The 19,638-nt window shown below is 51.0% G+C and overlaps 1 protein-coding gene across 1 annotated transcript in view; it reads left to right on the top strand.

The window, feature by feature from the left end:
* The first annotated feature begins 387 nt into the window (after positions 1 to 387).
* The window catches only part of SCHIP1 (schwannomin interacting protein 1), a 37,251-nt gene continuing 18,000 nt past the window's right edge, over positions 388 to 19,638 (top strand). The window contains exon 1 of the mRNA XM_059855855.1: positions 388 to 953. Coding sequence (XP_059711838.1) covers positions 507 to 953 — 447 coding nt within the window. The 5' untranslated portion in view covers positions 388 to 506. The remainder of the gene's footprint in view (positions 954 to 19,638) is intronic.

Here is a 19,638-nt window from a genome sequence, read left to right as displayed (position 1 = left end):
AACCCCTTCCCTCCGGGCGGCTTTGATCCGTTCTCTTACCAGCCTGGATTTATTCTTGGGATCGCTTGGGATTGTCCCGTCACAACAACTGCGGGAACAAAGAGTAACATTTAAATAGAAATCTTTTTTTGTGTAACAAAATAATAGTTACAATAGCTACTACGACAACATGGGCTAACACCCTAGTTAAAATTAAAAAAAAAAAAAAAAAGCCAAACCAAGAATAATTGAACAGAATACCAAGAACATGGGATTTTCTGCCCGTCGGAGCGGCGTTTCCTTGCCGCCAGCCGGCGTTTCCCGCAGCTCCCGAGCGGCGGAGCCGGAGCCCGGCCCCGCTCCGCCCCCGCCCGCTCCGCCCGGGGCCGCCCCGCGCCGGCGGCGGCTCCGGAGCGCGGGGGCGGCCCCGGGCCGGCGTTTCCCGTGCCCGGCGGGCAGCAGCGCTCCGGGCATCCCTGACACGGCGGCCCTCCGCTTCTCTCCGGCAGGATTCCCGGGAGGATGGCATGGATTTAGGCAGCGACGCCGGCAGCAGCCGCTCCAGCTCGGAATCCAACTCCAGCAAAGCCACGCCGTGCTCGGAGGGCAAGTCCTCGCCGTCCCCCAGCAGCCTGGACCTGGCGGCGCTGGAGGACTCGGAGGAGGAGGAGGAAGAGGAGGAGGACGGGGGGTCCCCGCCGTCCCCGCCGCGCTGCCCGGCCGCCCATGGGCGCCGCTGCGGCCCCGCGGCCGCCGCTGCCCGGCGCTGCCCCCGCCCGCGGCCCCCGCCCCGCTCGGACCCCGCGCAGCGGCGGCGCGGAGCGGCCGCGGGGCCCGGCGGGCGGCGGAGCGCAGGGGCGCGGCCCCCCCGGGACCCGCAGCCCCCGGCCATGGACTGGGCAGCCCTGGAGAGGCACCTGGCCGGGCTGCAGTGCCGGGAGCAGGAGCGCAAGGCGCGGGCCAGCTCCGCCTCGGTGAGTGGGGAGCGCTTTGGGGCGCGGATGGAGGGTGGAGCGGGGGATTGCTCGGGGATCCCGCCTGGAGGGATGCTGCCGGGGCTGGCCGATCCTGCGGGAGGATGTGGAGCTGCTGGAGAGAGGCCGGAGGAGGCCACGGAGATGCTCCGGGGCTGGAGCCCCTCTGCTCTGGAGCCAGGCTGGGAGAGCTGGGGGTGCTCACCTGGAGAGGAGAAGGCTCCAGGGAGAGCTCAGAGCCCCTGGCAGGGCCTGAAGGGGCTCCAGGAGAGCTGCAGAGGGACTGGGGACAGGGGATGGAGGGACAGGACACAGGGAATGGCTTTAAGCTGCAGGATGGTAGATTTAGATTGGATTTTGGGAAGTAATTGTTCCCGTTGAAGGTGGAGAGGCCCTGGCACAGGTGCCCAGAGCAGCTGTGGCTATCCCTGGAAGTGTCCAAGGCCAGGTTGGACAGGGCTTGGAGTAACCTGGGACAGTGGAAAGTGTCCCTGCCCATGGCAGGGAATGAGATGAGCTTTAAGGTCCCTTCCATCCCAAACCATTCCATGATTCTCCAACTTTCCCGGAGCACCTTTGGGCACTGGTGGGGCCGGTTCCCTGCAGCTCCAGGCATGTGGCAGGGGCTGGTGTCCCCGGCAGGAGCCTGGTGCCACCACCAGGCTGTCTCAGAGCTGGGTCCCTTGGAGAGGCCAAGGAATATCAGCTTTTCCCATCTGGGAGCGGTGCCAGGCTGGTGCTGGGTGCTCTCCTTTCCTGAGGAAAGATCCTTCCCAAGGCCCTGCTGCCAGCCAGAATGAACCCCCGATGATGTTTTACAGAACCCCCAGTAAATCGGGGGCTGATCCCATCATTCAGGCTGATTTGGGAATTGCACAGAACTTCTGAGCTGCAGTGATGGGAGAGGAAGGAGCACTGCAGACACCGGTGACACGGCAGGGCTGAGGCTCTTCCATAATGGATGAATTCCAAAGGAATCCACCGAGCCTCTCTGGAAGCTCTGCTGGAGCCTGTGGATGCCTGAGGAACTGTGTGCCTCACCAGCCGTGCACCCTGGCCTTGCCTCTGGCACACATGATTTTTTTCCATGATTTTTTTGTTGTTTAAAAGGCGTTCCATGCCCTAACTTCCTGTGAAGTCACCTCGTTCAGGGAGGTGGGGATTTCCCCCTGAATCCTTGAATTACAACTAATTGGTGACAAATCTGGGTGGGTGCTGGGCAGGATGAGTAAGCTGAGGGATGAGTGGGACTGCTGCCATGCAGGGATGCTTTTTTCCAAAGCCTGAACACAGGAGCCTCAGTGCCTTGAGGAACTGACAGGTAACAGCTTTAATTACAGTCATTTGTGCAGCAACTCAGCCTGCAAGAAAGGGAAAAAGAGAAAAAAACACCAGAAAGAAAAAAACCCACCTCATTTTTGTGGTTTGGGAGCTGATTTCTCCAGCATTATCTGGTCAGCTCTGCTGGCACTGCTGGAAACTCTTTGCCTCCAGGCATGAGCTTAACCAGGTGAGCTGTCACCTAAGGAATTCTACCCCTGTCAGGGTTTTCCTCTTCCATCCTCCCGTTCCCTCCTGCAGGCACAGAGGCCCTGGAAGGAATTCAGGCTGCCTCACGCCCTGACTTGTCCCGTGCAGAGCTGGGTTGGGAGCTTTGCTGTGCAGATCCCGGGCTGGAATAGCCTGGATGGACACCCAGAGGAGCCCAGGGCATGCAGAGCATCTCCCAGGGTGGGACTGAGCTCCAGGTCTCTTCCTCCCCAGGAGCTGGAGTTTGCCACCCTGCAGATGTGACTTTCCCAGTGTTTGTGGCCCTGGAGAGTCTTTGCTCAGCTCCCTGGCTGTCCTGGAGACACCTTTGCTCCAGGATTCCCCTTCCCTTGGCTCCCAGGGGTGAGGAGGAGGAAGAGGTGTTCCAGCTCTGCTCCTTCCCCCCGGGATCAAAGGGAAGGGCTGCTGGGAGGGCACATTTCCCCTCCTGGCTGGCTGGGAAGGGCTCTTTGATGTCCCCATGGCACCTCCTGTCCCTCCCAGGCCATGTCTGTGAGCACCCAGCATGTCCCACGAGCTGTGTGTCCCCAAAGCCTCCCAGGATGAGCCAGACCAAAGTGAAAATCCCCGCTTTTATTTTTGTTTTCCTTGCCCTTGACATTTCCCTGCGGTTCAGTGTTTATAACAAACCCTTGCCTTGCCCTGCTGGAAGCCCAAGTGTTTGTAAACATGGGAATGGTGGAGAGGAGGCAGCCAGGGAGCAAAACCAGGGAAATGGTGTGGATTGCTCTGAGTGCCTGCTGGAAAGCCCAGGAGAGGGGGATTTCAGTGGGACAGGGAATCGGGGTGGCTGGGAAGGCAGCTTGGACTGGAAGTGTCTCCTGGGCTGGCTGTTCCCAGGAACCCAGAGAGATGTTGGGCTGGAATGATTTTATTAAGGTGATTTATTAAGATGGTTAAAATCGAGGCTTTTTCTGCTGTCAGGACCTGGTTTCCTTGGGGTTCGCCATGCCCCAGGTGAAGGCAGGGGTCACCTGGGGGGACAGGGGGGACCCAGCAGGGGCAGGTGCTGCTCCCCGGGGCTCTGCTCCTCCCCGTGGGATCCCTGCCTGCTCCATCCCCCTCCCTGGCCCTGGCTGGGCATCCCAGCCCTGGTTCAGGGATCTCTGCTGATCCCCAGGGCTCTGAATTACATATATATATTAAATATATCTCTTTATTAAATATATATTTTATTAAATGCATTTAATTAAAATTTAAAATAGAAATATTTATAAATTTATTTAGTAAATATATAAATATAACAAATTCCAAAATAAATATATAAATAAAACCTATATAAAACTATATAAATATAAATAGTTAAATATAAACCGTCCAAAATGGTCTATATCTTAATAGTAGATATCTTAATTTTGGATGGTTTAAATATAAACCATCCAAAATTACGATATATACTATTTATATATACTTCTATTTATAAATATAATTATATAAATATCTATTTGTATTTATAAATATTTAGATTATTTATAATAAATTATATTTAATATAGAAATATATTAAATATAAAACTTCCAAAATTAAATATATAAATAAAACTTATATAAATATAAAACTATATAAATAATACATAATAGTTATATATATTTATAAAGATATATAAATAATAAAACTAAGATTATAAATGTGTAGTTTAAATAAAAGTATATAATACCACATAGTAGAAAACTTTAAACTTTTAGTTTTAAGTTTTAAAATATAGTAATTTATATAAAACAAGATAAAAAATTTAAAACAGAAACTGGTCCTTCTTCACCTTCTTCTTCACCTTCTTCTTCGTAAGTTTAAGTAATATTATGTAATTAAATTAAAAAATCCACATTTCAAAGCACAAATAATTAGTAAAGATAAAAATAATTTAAACATCATTTCTTAATTAACCAATTTATCCTTAGAAAACCTTATAAAGATAAATAGATGACCATTTTTTTGTGTTGTTAAAATAAAATACTGTAAAACTCACAACTTCGAACGCTGTGACATGAACAAAAGCTAATAAACATCTAAGTGCAAACCAGAACTGCCATCTCAGCATGTCACACTGGCAGTGCTGAGGGACAGGGACCGTGCTGGGCTCGCAGGAGAAGGAAATTCCCATTCCAAGGAAGCCCCACCGTGGCTTTGGGAGTTCCCAGGCAGGAGGGGCTGGGCTGGAGTGCAAGGAGGGCTGGGAATGCTGCAGCTGCACTCAGGGGAAGGTCGGAGTGGTGAGGGACCTTTGGTCACATCCTTGGCTGCAGAGATGTGCCCTGGGTTGCTGCAAAGGCTGGGAAGGGACATCAATGACATCAATGCCATGGGCAGGGCTGTGCTTCAGCTTCCAGGTGGGGTGGGAGGCCAAGGCTGCTCCCTCGGGCTGCAGACAGGCTGAGGGTGCCTGGAAGCTCCTGCCAGGAAATTTGGGAAGGGTTTGGCAGCTTCTGCTCGGCACTGGCAGCCCCTGAAAGGAGCAGAGGCCCAGCAGGGTGGGATGGCCATGGATGGCTCCATCCTGGATATCCCATATCCATGGGCAGGCTGTTCTTGGGGTGGGGATCCCCAAGAACAGACTGCAAGAACAGGAGCTCCCCGATGCTCCCTGTGGGCCAGGAGGGCAGGTGCTGTCTAGAAATGGAGACTATTCCTATCTTTCTCCCCAGAAAAGGATTAAATGACTGGTTTTGGAGCTGGATTGAGTGGATGAGGTCCCTCCAAGCCTGAGTGACTCTGGAGTTTTCTGGACTCCACCTAAGAGGAGAAACTTCTTTCCTGAAGGCACTTGGAGCTCAGAGGGTTCACTGTGGAGATGCTTGGCTCAACCTCCTCATCCAGCTGCAGGAAGCCACCCCCTCCCATTTTTTTCCATTTTCCCTCCTTTCCTCCACTCCTGGCTGCATCCAAAGCAGTACCAAATGTGCCACGGGATGATTTATGGCCCTCAGGAGCCGAGGAGGTGCCGGGGAAGCGGCGAGGCTCCGCTTGCTGTGTCTCTAATGGCTCGAATCAAATCCAAATCAGCCTTAATGGCTTTGATATTCCTCCCATTGCCTCTCCGAGGATAATTACAATCAATAGGAGGGATTGGCTGGGAAGGATATCTGCAAATTCTGCAGTCAATTAGGGAAACACTGGCAGGAGGGGAGGTGGCTCAGGCAGACCCAGCTGTGACAGGCAGGGCAGGGAGGGAGGGATGGAATTGCCCAAGGAATTGTGCTGCCCACCGGGCTTAGTGCAGGCAGTGCTGCTAAAAGCTCATCCCTGCAGCTTCCAGGACTTCTGCAGGAGCTTTCAGGCTGGGGAAGGATGTGCTGGATTTTATCTTTTCATCCCTGGAACATTCCAGCCTGTGCTGAGACAAATTGCTGGTGGCTATCCCGTCCCCGTGGCGGGGAATCCAAGGAATCTCACATCTGTCCAGACACTTGGACTCCTGCATTTCCAGTGCTTCAGGAAATTACATTTGTGTCTTTCCATGGGCTGCTGATCCTCCAGGCTGTGCTGAGCCTCTGGAGGTGGGCATGGTGCTCCTGCTTCCCTCGGAGCTGTCCCATCAGTGCCCGGCTGCCCACGGAGTGACCCTGGAAGGCAGCAGAGAGTGCCCAGAGTCCTGAGCTCACCCTGGGAAGGGTGGGAAAGCCTCAGGTCTGCTTTTGAAAGCAGCTGGGAACCTCCTGGAAGTGTTGAAAAGGCATGGAAGTAGCACTTGGGGAGGTGGTTTAACAGTGAAGACGATGGTGGTGGATTCATTTTGGATTTGATGGTTTTAGAGGGCTTTTCCAATCTTAATGATTCTGGGGAAAGACTTCAGGGTTAACCCAGGATATTCCAGAAGCTGTAGGATGGAATTTAGCACGGACCACGTGAATACCTCCTTCTTGCCTGTGTCCCTCTGAAAATGTGAAACTAATTCAAAGCATGGACTAAAATCTTGAAATAATTTCATAACTGGCCATGGGCAGAAATCTGATTTTCACGGATCAGAGCAGCCAGAATGGAAGGAGAAATGTATGGACCAGCTTGGCATGAGGGAGGAGAGAAATGGAGCCAACGGGTGCTTGTTCAAGCCACGTGGGAGTATTGCTGGAGCAGGATTTTTGGGAATGGGGGCTGGGATCCAGCCCAGACCTTTGGTGTAAAGCCTTGATCCACCTTGGAGCGCTGGCCCAGGCACTCAGGGAGCAAATACTGGCTTGGAGGTTGGCCGTGGGTTGGTTCTCACTTAAAAAGAGCCTTCATTGCTTGATTGGAGTGTGAGTTCTCTCCTCCCCAGGGATGTGATGATGTCTGGGATGGGAGCAGGGAACAGCCAGGGATTAATGCCTGGAAGGAATTTCTCCAGCCAGGAGCTGTCAGTGTGGGAATTTCTGCTTGCAGGAAATGGCATTTCTGTCATTGCTCAGCCAGACCTTCCCTGTGCACAGGCAGCTCCTGTCCCTGCTGGATCTGAGCACCAAACTCCTCCCCAGGCACCCGGAAAAGGGAACTCCATCATCAGGGAGCTTCTCCAGGGCAATTAATTTGTTCTGAGGCTTTGACATGGAAAACAAACCTTCTGAGTGTGGACAAAGCTGTAATTGTGTGTGGTTCCAGTGCCCTGGGGTGGGATGAGCTGCAGGAATGCTCATCCCTGCTGCTGGTGGCTCAGGAGAGCCCTGGACTTTGGCCACTTCGCACCCAGCTCAAAGGTTGGCTGGGAGATTCCTGCTGCTGCCCAAGTGAGCAGTGCCATTCCCTGGGAAAACACCTGGAGCTATTTTCGAGGTTGGAATTCCATAGATTGGAGGGATGAGTCTTTGCTGCTCTCCAAACCTGGCCAGGAAAAACTCCCAGGATTAAAATTCCTGAGGAAAAACTTGATTCCCATCACTGCTGCTGAGCCTTTCCTCAAAGGAAGTGCCAAACACAGGAGGGAACAGCCTGTGGATTCTGCCTGGATGGATAATTCTCCTTTATCCCAGTGCTGCCATAATGTGAATTCCTGCAGGTGATGGAGCCCAGGCGGTTGGTGAGTGAATGTTTCCTGTGGGATGTGGAAAAGCTGGAAAAGTTGGATTCTTCTAGCACTAATTGTGGTGCAGGCAGCAGTAAATCTCCCTTTAATGTGATGCTAAGGGATCATTGTTGTGATCTGGCTCTGTAAAACCAGTAAAATTTATTGTAAATGAGTATTTTTGGTGTTTGGGAATCACAAGGAGGGAATCCAAAAAATTTCCAAGGAGAGGAGTGAGCATTTATGCCAGGCAAAATTTGGAATATCTCAGAACAGTGGGTTTTTTAAAAAATAGAGAGACTCTGGAGCCTGGCACCCCTCCCCTAACTCTTCAAATTCCCACTTGAACCCAAGTGTCTCAGGTTGGAATAGCAGCAGGCAGCAGGAATTTTGATTTCCCAGGATAATAATTATGTACTTAAGCAAATATTCCTTGCTTATTAAGTGGGATAAATGCAAGGCAGGGGGGGTTCAATTCTCACAACTGCCCTGTGCTGTGCAAAACCTGTTATTTTCCCTGTGGCTGGAGAGGATGGATGTGAGATGGGGTGTCTGGAACACCTGGAATTGTGGAAAATCCAGGTGCATGTGCAGGGAGAAATTGTAGGCAGAGGATATTTAAAAAAACAGAGGAAAATGGGTTTGTTCAGTGCAACCCCAACCAGGCTGAAGATGTGCTGAGGAGCACTGGAAAACCAGGATTGTCCTGACCCCAAAATGCCAGGGAACTCAGGGAGGTTCTAATTATTCTAAATGATTTAAATATTGTTTAAGTATTTAAAGATCTGTTTAAATATTCTAAATAATGCTCCAAACATCCCCCACACCCTCACAGAGTTTGTTTCTGTGAGCAAGATTGCCTTAGCAGTGATAAGAACTGCAGGAATTGTGATTTATTTCCTTCTTCCTCTCTGCCTGGATTTAAGGTGGTTTGGATTTAACTGATTTGGAAAGCAGGTGCAGCACTTGATTATTTGATAAAGTTTGTGTAGAAACTGTGAAGAAATTGCTCAAAGCACCATTATTCTTCCTCCTAACAGCAAAAAACCAGAAAGATCAATATCAGTGACGTAAATTTGTGTCCCCATCTCCTCAGGATGTGCTGCAGCCCCAAGAAGCTTTAAGGGAGCATCAGATTTAGTGGGGAAAATGAACTTTTTGGAGGGGAAAACCTTTTGTAAGGATGTATAAAATCCCACTTTAATTCACCCAAGTTGGGTGTAATCCTCACTGGGAGGAAATGTGATTTCCCAGCTTCTCCCAACGTCTCACTGTAAGTGTTAATTTAATTGTATAAAAATGGAGCTGTTTGAAATGATCCCATCGTCTGCTCTGTTCAATGTTTTCCAAGTCTGGCCACCATGATCCAGGAATTCCCGTGGCATTCTGGGCACAGCAGCACTGCTGAGGGGGCTGAGGAGAAGCAGAATTTGGTGTGCTCAGGCTCCTCAATCCCAAATAATTCTGCTTTTGTGTAGGAATTTCTTCAGTTAGAACTAAAAAGATTTAAAAATCTCTCTTCCAGCTCTGGCTCTGAAATCAATCCTGCTCCAGCAGAGCACACATGGACTCAGTGGAAAATGATTTTTCCTGTTCCAATTATCCTTTCACACGAGGTGCTCCATAATCCCTCTTTCCCTGGAGGTTTTCCAGCTTTTCCAAGCCCTCGGATCATTTTGGGGCACCTCATCTCTCCCTGGGGAGCCGTTTGCGTCAGCAGAGTGGGAGATTTTATTTATAGCCCCCATCTGGGAGTGCAGCTCAGTGATCTATAGATCTCCTTTAATGAGAAAATCACACCCAGAGCCCTTTATTCCTGCTGCTCCTCTGGAAATCTGAGAGGAAATGGGATTTCCAAGGAAAGAGAAGTGCCAGGCTGAGATTTAATCCCCTCTGTGGTGAGGCAATGTTAAAAAATAAAAGAGAACTCTATTAAAGTGCTGGATTCTTTATGCACACAAAAGCTGCTGGTGTGTGTGGCCCCTGGGGAATCCAAATGCTTTTAGTGAGTTATTAAAAATTGAATCCAAACTTTTTATTCCGTGTAATTCCTATATTGGATTTATTAAAGAGGGATTTGGGGAAATAGCAGCATTCTGCAGCAGGGTCATCCTCTGCTCTGGCTGCTTGGCCTGGCAGGTGTTTGATGATCAACTGCTCTTAGGAGTTCAGAAAAAAAAAATAATTGTGGGAATCATTTTTCCATGTGGAATTCTCAGTGTTCTGCATTTGCATGAATGCATAATATCCGAGCTCTTAGCATTTTCCCTGGCTCATCCCAGCTGCTCTTTCCTTTCTTCTGCTGCTTTCTCATCTATTATTTCTGGGTTTAAAAGCAGAAGGGCAACTTTGAGCTGGGCCTTGCAAAGCTCCAAGAGGCCTTTTTTCCTGAGAGGAACATTCCCAGCTTGGCTGCCCTGGGAGCAGCAGGGAGACATCCTGCTGGGAAAACTCTTCCAGAGCCTTTTCCAAGGGTCTGCTTCTGGGAAGGGCAGAGTAAGTGAAAATCGGGGCATGCTCCTGAAAACCTTAGCCACAGCCTTGACCCCCTGTTCTCCTGGAATTCCTTGGAATCCATCCTCAAGTGGCCAAATTGGCTGATATTTACATATATTAATTATATTTAAATGGCTCAAAATAGGTGCTCAGAGCTCAGCCAGCCCTTCTCCCTGCTCAGAGGCTGCAGGAATTGTGCCTATTCCCAGGAAATTCCAATCCATAAGTCACAGGATGAGGACTCGCCACATTTCACACCTGTCCCCATGTGTGAGATTCCATGTAAATAAATGCATTTTGCAAGATGAGTTTGGCAGTGCTGCTCCTGGGCTGTTCCCCATCCCGTCCCTCTGGCATGGAGCAGAAATGTCTGTTATTCCCAGGAAACTGTACTGCTGTCTTGGGATAGCTCTGTTCTCCATTCCCAACCCCTCCTTCCTCATCATCCCTACATTTGATACTCCTGGAACGACTGGGATGTAGAACTGGAACTGCTGCTGCTCAGGAGAGGGGCTGGAGAGTTCCAGAAGGAATTCCAGGGGCTTCCACAGCCGGCCAGGGGAGTGCTGGAGGCCTTTGGGAATTCTGGAGGCCTTTGGGAGCTTTGGAAGCCTTTTGGAATTCTGGGAGACTTTGGGAATCCTGGAGGCCTTTGGGAACTGTGGGGGCCTTTGGGAATTCTCAGAGACTTTGGAAATTCTGGGAGACTTTAGGAATGCTGGAGGGTTTTGGGAATTCTGAAGGCCTTTGGGAATACTAGAGGCCTTCAGGAACTGTGGGGGCCTTTGGGAGCTCTGAGGTCTTTGGGAGCTCTGGGGCCCTTTGGGAATTCCAGAAGTCTTTGGATGCTCTGGGGCCCTTTGGGAATTCCATAGGCCTTCAGGAATTCTGAGGCCCTCTGGGAGCTCTGGGCCCTCTGGGAATTCCGGAGGCCTTTGGAAGCTCCGGGCCCTTTGGGATTTCTGGAGGCCTTTGGGAGCTCCGGGCCCTTTGGGAATTCCAGAAGCCTTTGGGAGCTCCGGGCCCTCTGGGAATTCCGGAGGCCTTTGGGAGCTCCGGGCCCTTTGGGATTTCTGGAGGCCTTTGGGAATTCCGGAGGCCTTTGGGAGCTCCGGGCCCTTTGGGAATTCCGGAGGCCTTTGGGAGCTCTGGGCCCTTTGGGAATTCCGGAGGACTTTGGGAGCTCTGGGCCCTCTGGGAATTCCGGAGGCCTTTGGGAGCTCTGGGCCCTTTGGGAATTCCGGAGGCCTTTGGGAGCTCTGGGCCCTCTGGGAATTCTGGAGGCCTTCAGGAATTCCGGAGGCCTTTGGGAGCTCTGGGAGCTCTGGGATCTCTGGGCCCTCTGGGAATGCTGAGGCCTCGGGGAGCTCTCGCTGGCAGCCGGCGCTGCCCGCCGATCCCGCACTGCGCTCCAGGCCCCGTGAGCGGCTCCGCTGGCCCTGGGGTTTGTGCTGGCCCAAACCAAAGCAGCCCCACACGGGAGCCCTTCCAGGCCTGGGGCCAACCCCGCAGCTCTCCGTGCCCTGATCCCCCAGGGAATCCCAGGGATGAGGGGTCAGCGAGGCTGCAGCTGCGGCTTTGGAAGAGGATTTTGGTTGTTACAGGAATGGATGTGGAGGGAAATCTGTAAGCATGGAGCTGGTGGGGAAATAACAGTTTCCTGGAAAATAAATTTTTCCTGGGGAAAGACACCAGGAGCATCCCTGTGCTGCTGTTCCCAGCATGGAGATGAGAATTCCTTGGAAAAGCTGAACACTCCCTGTGCTCCCAACACAGCAGGGAGATTTATTTGTCCCTCGGAGCTGGAATTCCCTGCTGGAGCACCCAGTCTTCCCATTGCCATTGCTGCCTCAGGTTTTAGCTTTTCTATTTTTCAGATTCTGAAATAAGACTTCATAACCTAAAGCTGGGCTGGGACAATGAACTGCAAGGTGCCAATGGAGCAGAGCTGATCCCAGGGAGAGACCCCGGGAGCGCTCGTGCATTTTGGGGCCATTTTGGGTCATCCTGGGGGCAGCCCTGGCTGGGCTCTGGTGCTGCCCCAGGTGGGTCCATGGAGGAGATCCTTGGAATCAATCCCTGCTTTATTCTGGGACTCTGCCCAGCCCCTGCTCCAGGGCAGCCTGCACAAGGCATCACCACCTCCTTTCCTTCCCATGCCTCAGGGATTGGGTGCCCCCCATTCCCTTTCTCCATTTTCTCCTGAAAATCCAGCTGTGCCAGTGCTTCCAGAGCCAGGCTCAGCCCCAGCCCAGCCTGAGCCCCCCCTCCTGCCCAATCCCTCTGCTGTCCTGTGGCTCCATCCCAAGATAAAACTCTTGCTCATCCCAGTGAATCCTCTGCCTTTACTGGGAATTCCTGCCACCAGGAACTCCATGGCTCAACTCAAAGGCTCAATCTGATGGTATCAATGGAAGAAAAAAACCACCCAAAAATCCCAAATCCAACCTCAAACGACCCCTCCTGTGCCTGTCTGTAAAAACTGGCCTGATTCCAGCAGACACCTTCAAATGAACCAGCCTGGATCTCCATCCTGGGGAAAGATTCCAGGAAAAGCTGCAGGCTGCCAGAGCAAGAAAAGAATGCCCGAGGTAGAACAGGAGGGGGGGAAAAAGGAGATTTAAGAGACCAGAGTTGTTTTCTTGCTCTTATATGGTGCTGCTGTGCCACCAGCAGCTCCCTCGCTCCATGACTAATGAGGCTCAGCTGGGATCCACCCTTGCTTATCCTGTTATTTTTAGCTTTTTCCAGCCTCCTGCTCGCTGTGCCTGCCCTGTCTTATTTGAATTACTGAGTCTGCACTCTCAGTGCTTGTCCAGAGCAGCCAGGAGTGGGATTTCTCGTCCCTGAGGGAATTGTTTTTGGAGCTGGCAGTGATACCCTTTGAGGAGGAATCACATTTGTGAGACAGGCAGCTCCAGACAAGAGAATTCTTTTTTTTTCCTTTCTCCCAGTGACCCTGGGGTTGGCAGACAAATTCCAAAAATCATCTTTGCATCCACTTCTTAAAGGCTGGAAATGGAAAATTATCCTGAAGCAAGAGCAGGGCTTCCATGGAAATGCCACTGGGGTGGGAGCAGGTACAGAAATCCCACATCCTCTCCTTAGCAACCATTAAGTTCCTGGTCTGGGGCCAAAAGCCATTTCTGGATGGAATCTGAAACCTTTGAATTGTGGCAGAATCCCTGGAATTAGGGATCCCTATCCCAGGCTGGCCATGCAGGCAGAGGGATCCGAGCTGATTTAAATCCAGGGGATTCATTAATTCATTAATTAATCCTGAGTGTCCAGAGTGCTGCGCCTGCATTTATCCAGCCACAAAAACCAGGCTGGGTTTGCTCCATCCTTCCCAAAATCCCTGATCCCAGCAGGGTTTGAACCTCTCAGATCTGGGGACACTTGGGTGCATATTTTGAGGAGGCCCCTCAAAAAGAGTGGATAGCTGCCAAAAACTTTGGAGTTATGGGCATCAGCCTTCAGAGCTGAGGGAAAAATCCCCTTCTATTTTTGTCCTGACCATGACTCAGAGGAAGATTTGTCCCTGCAAAGTCACTCCTTTTTTGAGGAGGCATTTAAAGGCCGCTGCTGTCACCTGTTTGGCTCAGGATATTCCTATTTTTGATGTTTGGCTCAGTTTAAAAAGACGTTTTTTCATTGCACATCCACTTTGTAGCGTGCTGTGTTTATTTTTGCAGCCTGCAAGTCCCAGTCCTGGGCTTTTGCCACCCCTTTTGCAATTAAAATTACAAAATAAAGCCATAAAGAAATGAGGCCTCTCAGCTGTTCCCACCAAGAAGCACAAAGAGAACAGAGAAGGATGGATGGGCTGGAAGTGATAGCAGTGGGATAATCCCATCCCCATTCCCAGATTTTGCCCTCTGGCTCAGAGCTTTATTTCTAATTAATAACCTGATTTTTGTTGTAGCTGAATGCAGGTGCAGCACACTGGACACTCCACACTCAGGACTAATTAATTAATGAATGCCCTGGATTTAAATCAGCCTGGGCTCCCCTCAGCCTGCAATTCCAGGGAATTTTCCGCATTTCAATGGCTTCATATTCCAACCAGGAACATTCCCCAGAGCAGTAACTGAAGTGTTGAGTAGGGGACATGGGATTTCTGTTTGTGCTTCCAATCCAGTAAGGTTTCCAAATAATTCCTGCTGTCCCACCCTGTCCTTCATCCTCAGGGAAAGTCCCTTGTTGGGCCATTTTCCCCCTCTTGTTAAAATCCATTAATTCCTCTCCCTGCTGCTGTTTAAATGGGGCTGGAGGGGGCAATTCTGTATTTTTCAAATCTCTTTTCAAATATTGCGAATTTATATTGAAAAAATGAAAATGAACAAAATAAGTGGGAGAGGAGGGACAGGGAAATTTGGCTGGACAAGCCTGGATGTGCCACCCATGGATTTGAGCAGGGCTGATAAAAAATCCTAAATTTGTTATCAGAGGTCAGATGAGGGTGTTACATATGGGTCACTTTTAATGATTTTGGGTTATTCTGGATCAATATAGATGAAATTTTGGGAATCTTTTCCAGATGGGTTTGGGAGGGATGGGTGCTGCCAGCATCCATCAATCCAGCCAGCCTGGAGCAGAAAGTGGGATGTGGAGGCAGAGTTGGTTCCCTGAGTTCCGTGCCGGGTGTGGATGTCCCGGCTGGCAGTGCCAGGCTGCTCCTGGCACAGGCACAGGGATGAGCTGGGGCACAGCAGCTGCAGGCAGGGACACTCTGTGCTCCTCCAGGACTGGGAATTCTGTGGGGACAGCTGTCCCTGCTCTGGTGGGGTGAGGTTTGGTTGGGGTTCAGCTCAGGCAGATCCCCCCCAGCCCAATCCCTCTGTTTGCCTGGAATGCCAGGTCTGTGTGTGCCAGCCAAAACTGGGGAAAATCGTTGGGAGCTGATGGGATTTGCTACAAATCCTCCCCCAAACTGTGCTGCAGAGTGAGGAATTTGTGAATTTATTGATGCTCAGATAAAACCTGATTTTTCCTGCTGGTGCTCTCCATAGATCCTGCACACTGGGAATGCTGCCGTTCCACAAGAACTGTTGATTCCTAACAATAGAAATAAATCAAATTGCAAGGAGGCAGCTGGAGCTTTTCTGTGCTGTCTCCCCACACTCCTGAAGTGCTGGAGATAAATTGATGGAGACAGGGAATGGTTTGGGTGGGAAGGAATTTAAAGGTCATCCAGTCCCAATCCCTGCCATAGGGACACCTGCAGCTATCCCAGGCTGCTCCAGCCTGGCCTTGGACACTTCCAGGGATGATGAATCCTTGGGAAAATCCATTCCAGGGCTTCACAGGGAAAAATTTCTTCCCAGTGTCCCATTTAACCTCTGGCAGTGGGAGCCATTCCCTGTGTCCTGTCCCTCCAGGCCTTGTCCCCAGCCCCTCTCCAGCTCTCCTGGAGCCCCTCCAGGCCCTGCCAGGGGCTCTGAGCTCTGCCTGGATCCTTCCCTTTTCTTTTCCCAGCAGTGAATCCTTGGTGGGCTCCGACCTCACCATCAGAGCTCCCTTTTAAGCACTTCTGATCCAGCTTTAGAAATTGTCCCACTGAAAATGAAGCCTGTGTGGTACCATTGAGCCTTCCTGGATGGCTTCCATGGAAAAATCTGCTTGTTTTCCATATGCTTGGTGGCTTTTATATCACTGGAGAGTTATAAATACTTGGGTGGCTTAAATGAGTCCCTGCAATTCCCTGTGAAGTGTTTGAATCAGGATGGGGAATTGCTGTATCCTTCTGCTCCAGGCTTTTAGGGCAGGGAACATCCTGGTTGGGTTGTGTGATTTTATCCCAAATCCATCTCTGGTGCTTCAGGTGGGGTTGTAAAGGTGCTGCTTGTAAAGGATCCAGAAAATTCCAGGGAAGTAGAAAAGGCTTGAAAAGGGAAGGACATTGGGTCCTCAACCTGCTGGAGGTTTATTCCCTCCTGGAGCAGAGTAACACATCCAGAATGAGGGAAAAGCCCTGGGCATCCTCTTCCTTCAGTAGAGAAGGAATAGTGCAGAGCATTATCCATGGATGTAATCCAAACAAATACTCCCCTTTCCAACAGATGTCGAGTATTAACTGATTAAAAATAATCGCTTTTTTCTTTATTTTTCTTGCTGGATTTAAACCCAGGGAAAGCTTAACTGGGCTTAAAGAGGAGCTAAATCCCTCACTCCCAGGAAATCATCAGCAAATAGAGCTGAAATCCCGGGATGCTGGATATAATTCCTGCTTCCATACAAGCTTGCTGTGCTTGGGAAGCCTTTGGGAGCCCAGCAGGAGCATCCTGGAGTGCTGGGGCTGGGCTGGGGCTGGGTCCCTGTCTCAGCCTCTGATGGGTGTTTTCCCTGAGGATCATCATCCCAGAGGGGAGCACGGAGCTGCTGCAGGGCTGGAGCCCCTCTGGAGCCCTGGGAATGTTCACCTGGAGAGGAGAAAGCTCCAGGGAGAGCTCAGAGCCCCTGCCAGGGCCTGAAGGGGCTCCAGAAGAGCTGCAGAGGGGCTGGGGACAAGGATGGAGGGACAGGACACAGGGAATGGCTCCCAGGGCCTGGGTTAGATGGGATATCGGGAAGGAATTCCTGGCTGGGAGGGTGGAGCAGGGCTGAAATGGATTTTCCCAAGGATGCCCCTGGATCCCTGGGAGTGTCCAAGGCCAGGCTGGGCAGGGCTTGAGGCAATCTGGGATAGGGGAAAATTTCCCAAGGGTGGGGCTGGATGGGCTTTAAATTCCTTCCAAACCAAACCATTAAATTCCTTCCTTCCAAACCATTCCCCGGTCCTGCAATTCTCTGAAAACTGAGACAAAACATTCCCAGCTCTTGAACTCCTCCCTGATTTTCACCTGCTCCATGCTGCAGCAGCACATTTATTTTGGGATTTGAAAAAAAAAAAAAAAAAATCACTTATTGAGCCTGGCTTTTGTATCAGTGGGGTGGGTTGGCCAACACCAGCCTGGAAAATAAACCTTCCCAGCTGATAAGGCCCCTCTGGGAATGCCTGTGGGCAGGAAAGCATTCCTGGTGTGTCCAGCAGGAATTCCATGTCTGGGCTGCCTTGCTGCTGCTCCTGCTTCTTTCCCTTCCCATTCCAAAGGTTTGTGGGTGAAGCTCTTGTGGCTGGGGGTGATCAGAGCACGATACGAGTGTGTAAAAATAAAGGTGGGAAATGCCAGAAACCCCGGGAAAAGGGCTGGATGTGGCTTGGCTGTGAGTAATAACCCTGCATCCCTCCCTCCCTCCCTCCCTCCCTCCTTCCCACGGCTCCCAGCACCGGCAAAGGGAGGGATCGGCTTCCCTGGCCGCCTTTATCCCTTTGAAGGAGCGTTTTCCCAGCCGGAATGGGGATGGGAGAGCCGATAGCCTCCCTGTGCTCCTCCCTCCGCCTGTTAATGATTTCCTTGGAGCTGGGGCAGCCAGGGAATGCAGAAAGACTGGGAATTCCCTGGGACAAGGCTTGGGATGTGCCTTGGGGGCTCCTACGATCTTAAGAATGGAGGGGAAAAAAAACCAACCTAAAAATACAAGCCCAGAGGCAGAAATTCTCTTTTCCCCCAGAACTTGGGATACCAGGTGCTTCCTCCTTCTGTAGAGGAAAATAATTTCTATTTTTCTAATATTTTTCTATAATTTCTATATTTCTAATATTTCCTCTGTAATTTCCTCCTTCTGTAGAGCAATAATTTTGGCAATTCTGTTGTCTCACGGGCAGAATTTGAGAGTCTGGTGAAGCTGAGGTTTCTTTTCCCCGCATGTCTGCGGGCAGGGATGTGCTGCCTGTGCCATGGGGTTGAATCCCCCCTGTGGGCATGCAGGAATCAGGCCTGGTTCACTCCTGGTGCCCACCTCACCTCCAGGGCATGCCCTGCCCCAGCGGCACCTTCCCAATCCCCCTGGAGGGGTTTGGAGGGCAGGGTTTCAGTGCCAGCCCCTCTAGAGATGTTCTCCAGGGATTCCCGAGCCACACATTCCTAATCCAAAGCTGGTTTGGGGAAAGGTTTGGGAAAACTTGTCTGGATCATCTCACAAGTGGTATCAGACCCCTTAAATTGGGGGTGCTTTAATTAAGAGATGCAGCCCAGGCAGGGCAGGCACCCCTGGGTTTCTTTTCCCAGTGCAAAGGGGCGGGTGGGGGTCCCAGGAGCTGCTCTCTGTGAAAGCAGCAGCCCGTGCTCCTCCTCATCCCAGAGCATCGCTGCTTCCCGCTGACCCAGCTGGAAAGCTGCCAGGAGCCTTTCCCTCCCATTAATCCCTCTCAGCTTTAATCATTACCTGCCTGCCCACCTCCTGCCTGCCTGCCTGCCTGCCTGCCGGGGAATGCAAACGGGGCTGCAGCAGAGGAGCAAATCCAGAGGTCAGGGATAATTCCTGGCTTTTCCCACCTCCGTGGCTCCATGTGCTGGGGGCAGATCCTGCCTAGGAGCAGGTGGCTCTGCTGCAGCAGGTGAGCCTGGCTCTCTCTGGGAGAAACTTTGATTCCTGTGGGATCCACTCCAGCCCTGGGAATGGGGAGGTTGGCACCAAGCCTTGGGTCACCACTGGACCCTCCCCATTCCCAGCAGTGAATCCTTGGTGGGCTCAGACCTCACCTCCTCAAAGTTCCCTTTCAAGCACTTCTGATCCAGCTTTAGGAATTGTGCCACTGAAAATGAAGCTGTGTGGTACCACTGAGGGGGGAGATTGGGAGTTTTCCTTGTGATGCACAGAATAAATGGAATTTGAGTTTATGTAATGCTTGGAGCCACTTTTAGCTTGCCACAGATCCTTCTCCAAACAAAGCCAAGGTTATGCAGCAGATTGCAGAGTGGGGATGGTTTATTTGGATGAATTTTTATTTTGATGTCTGCATGAATGGGATTCTCTGCAGATCCAGGAAAAACCAAGGATGACTTCACTCTCTCTGAAAAATTTATGCAGAATATATTAATTATTTCTTTTTAAATGAAATGTCTCTATTTTTTTTTTAAGCTCTACTGCTGCAGGGGAGAGAGAGCACTGGGGAGGAGGGTCTGGGGGTTGTCTCCATCCGTGCCCCAGCTGCACAGGGACTCCAGGGATTCTCCATCCATCCTCCCACAGCTGCTCCAGCCTGTCTGTGCTGGTGGGAAGCTGGGAAAGCTAGGGCAGGGTGATGATCCCACAAAGGCCTTTTTTTTTTCTAGAGGCACATCTGGTGTGGGGGAATCAAATCTGAGCTGCCCTGAGCAAGTGTTCCTGGATTTAGTCATGTGAATCCCTGAACAGCTGGGCCTAGGAGCAGGAGAAATCCTGTTTGGAAAGGAGGGAAGGAGGGGAGGATGGAATTTCTGCTGTTCCCTGCCTGGCTGGGAGTGCCCAGGGCATGGTGTGAGCCCAGCCTGTGACCCCATCATCGCTCTCTGGGTGTTTTAGTGCCCCATGGAAGTGCTAAAAAAGGATTGAAAATTACATTTGCTGTGTCCTCACCTTCCAGCCGCAGCCAGGGCCAGACTCTTGTAAATGAGGCTGTTTGGGTTCGTGCTGTGGTTGGAAAAGACCTCCAAGATCACCCAGTGCTCACTGAGCCACATTCCCGAGTGGTCCAGGTTCATTCCCATCCACTCGTTTTCTGAACCTTTTCAGGGATATGACTCCACCGCTGCCCTGGGCAGCCCCTTCCCGTGCTTCACCCGCCCTTCAGTGCAGGAACGC

Source organism: Haemorhous mexicanus, chromosome 10 (genome assembly GCF_027477595.1).
Source record: "Haemorhous mexicanus isolate bHaeMex1 chromosome 10, bHaeMex1.pri, whole genome shotgun sequence".
NCBI classification, from domain to species: domain Eukaryota; kingdom Metazoa; phylum Chordata; class Aves; order Passeriformes; family Fringillidae; genus Haemorhous; species Haemorhous mexicanus.
This window is presented reverse-complemented; position numbering and strand designations above follow the sequence as displayed.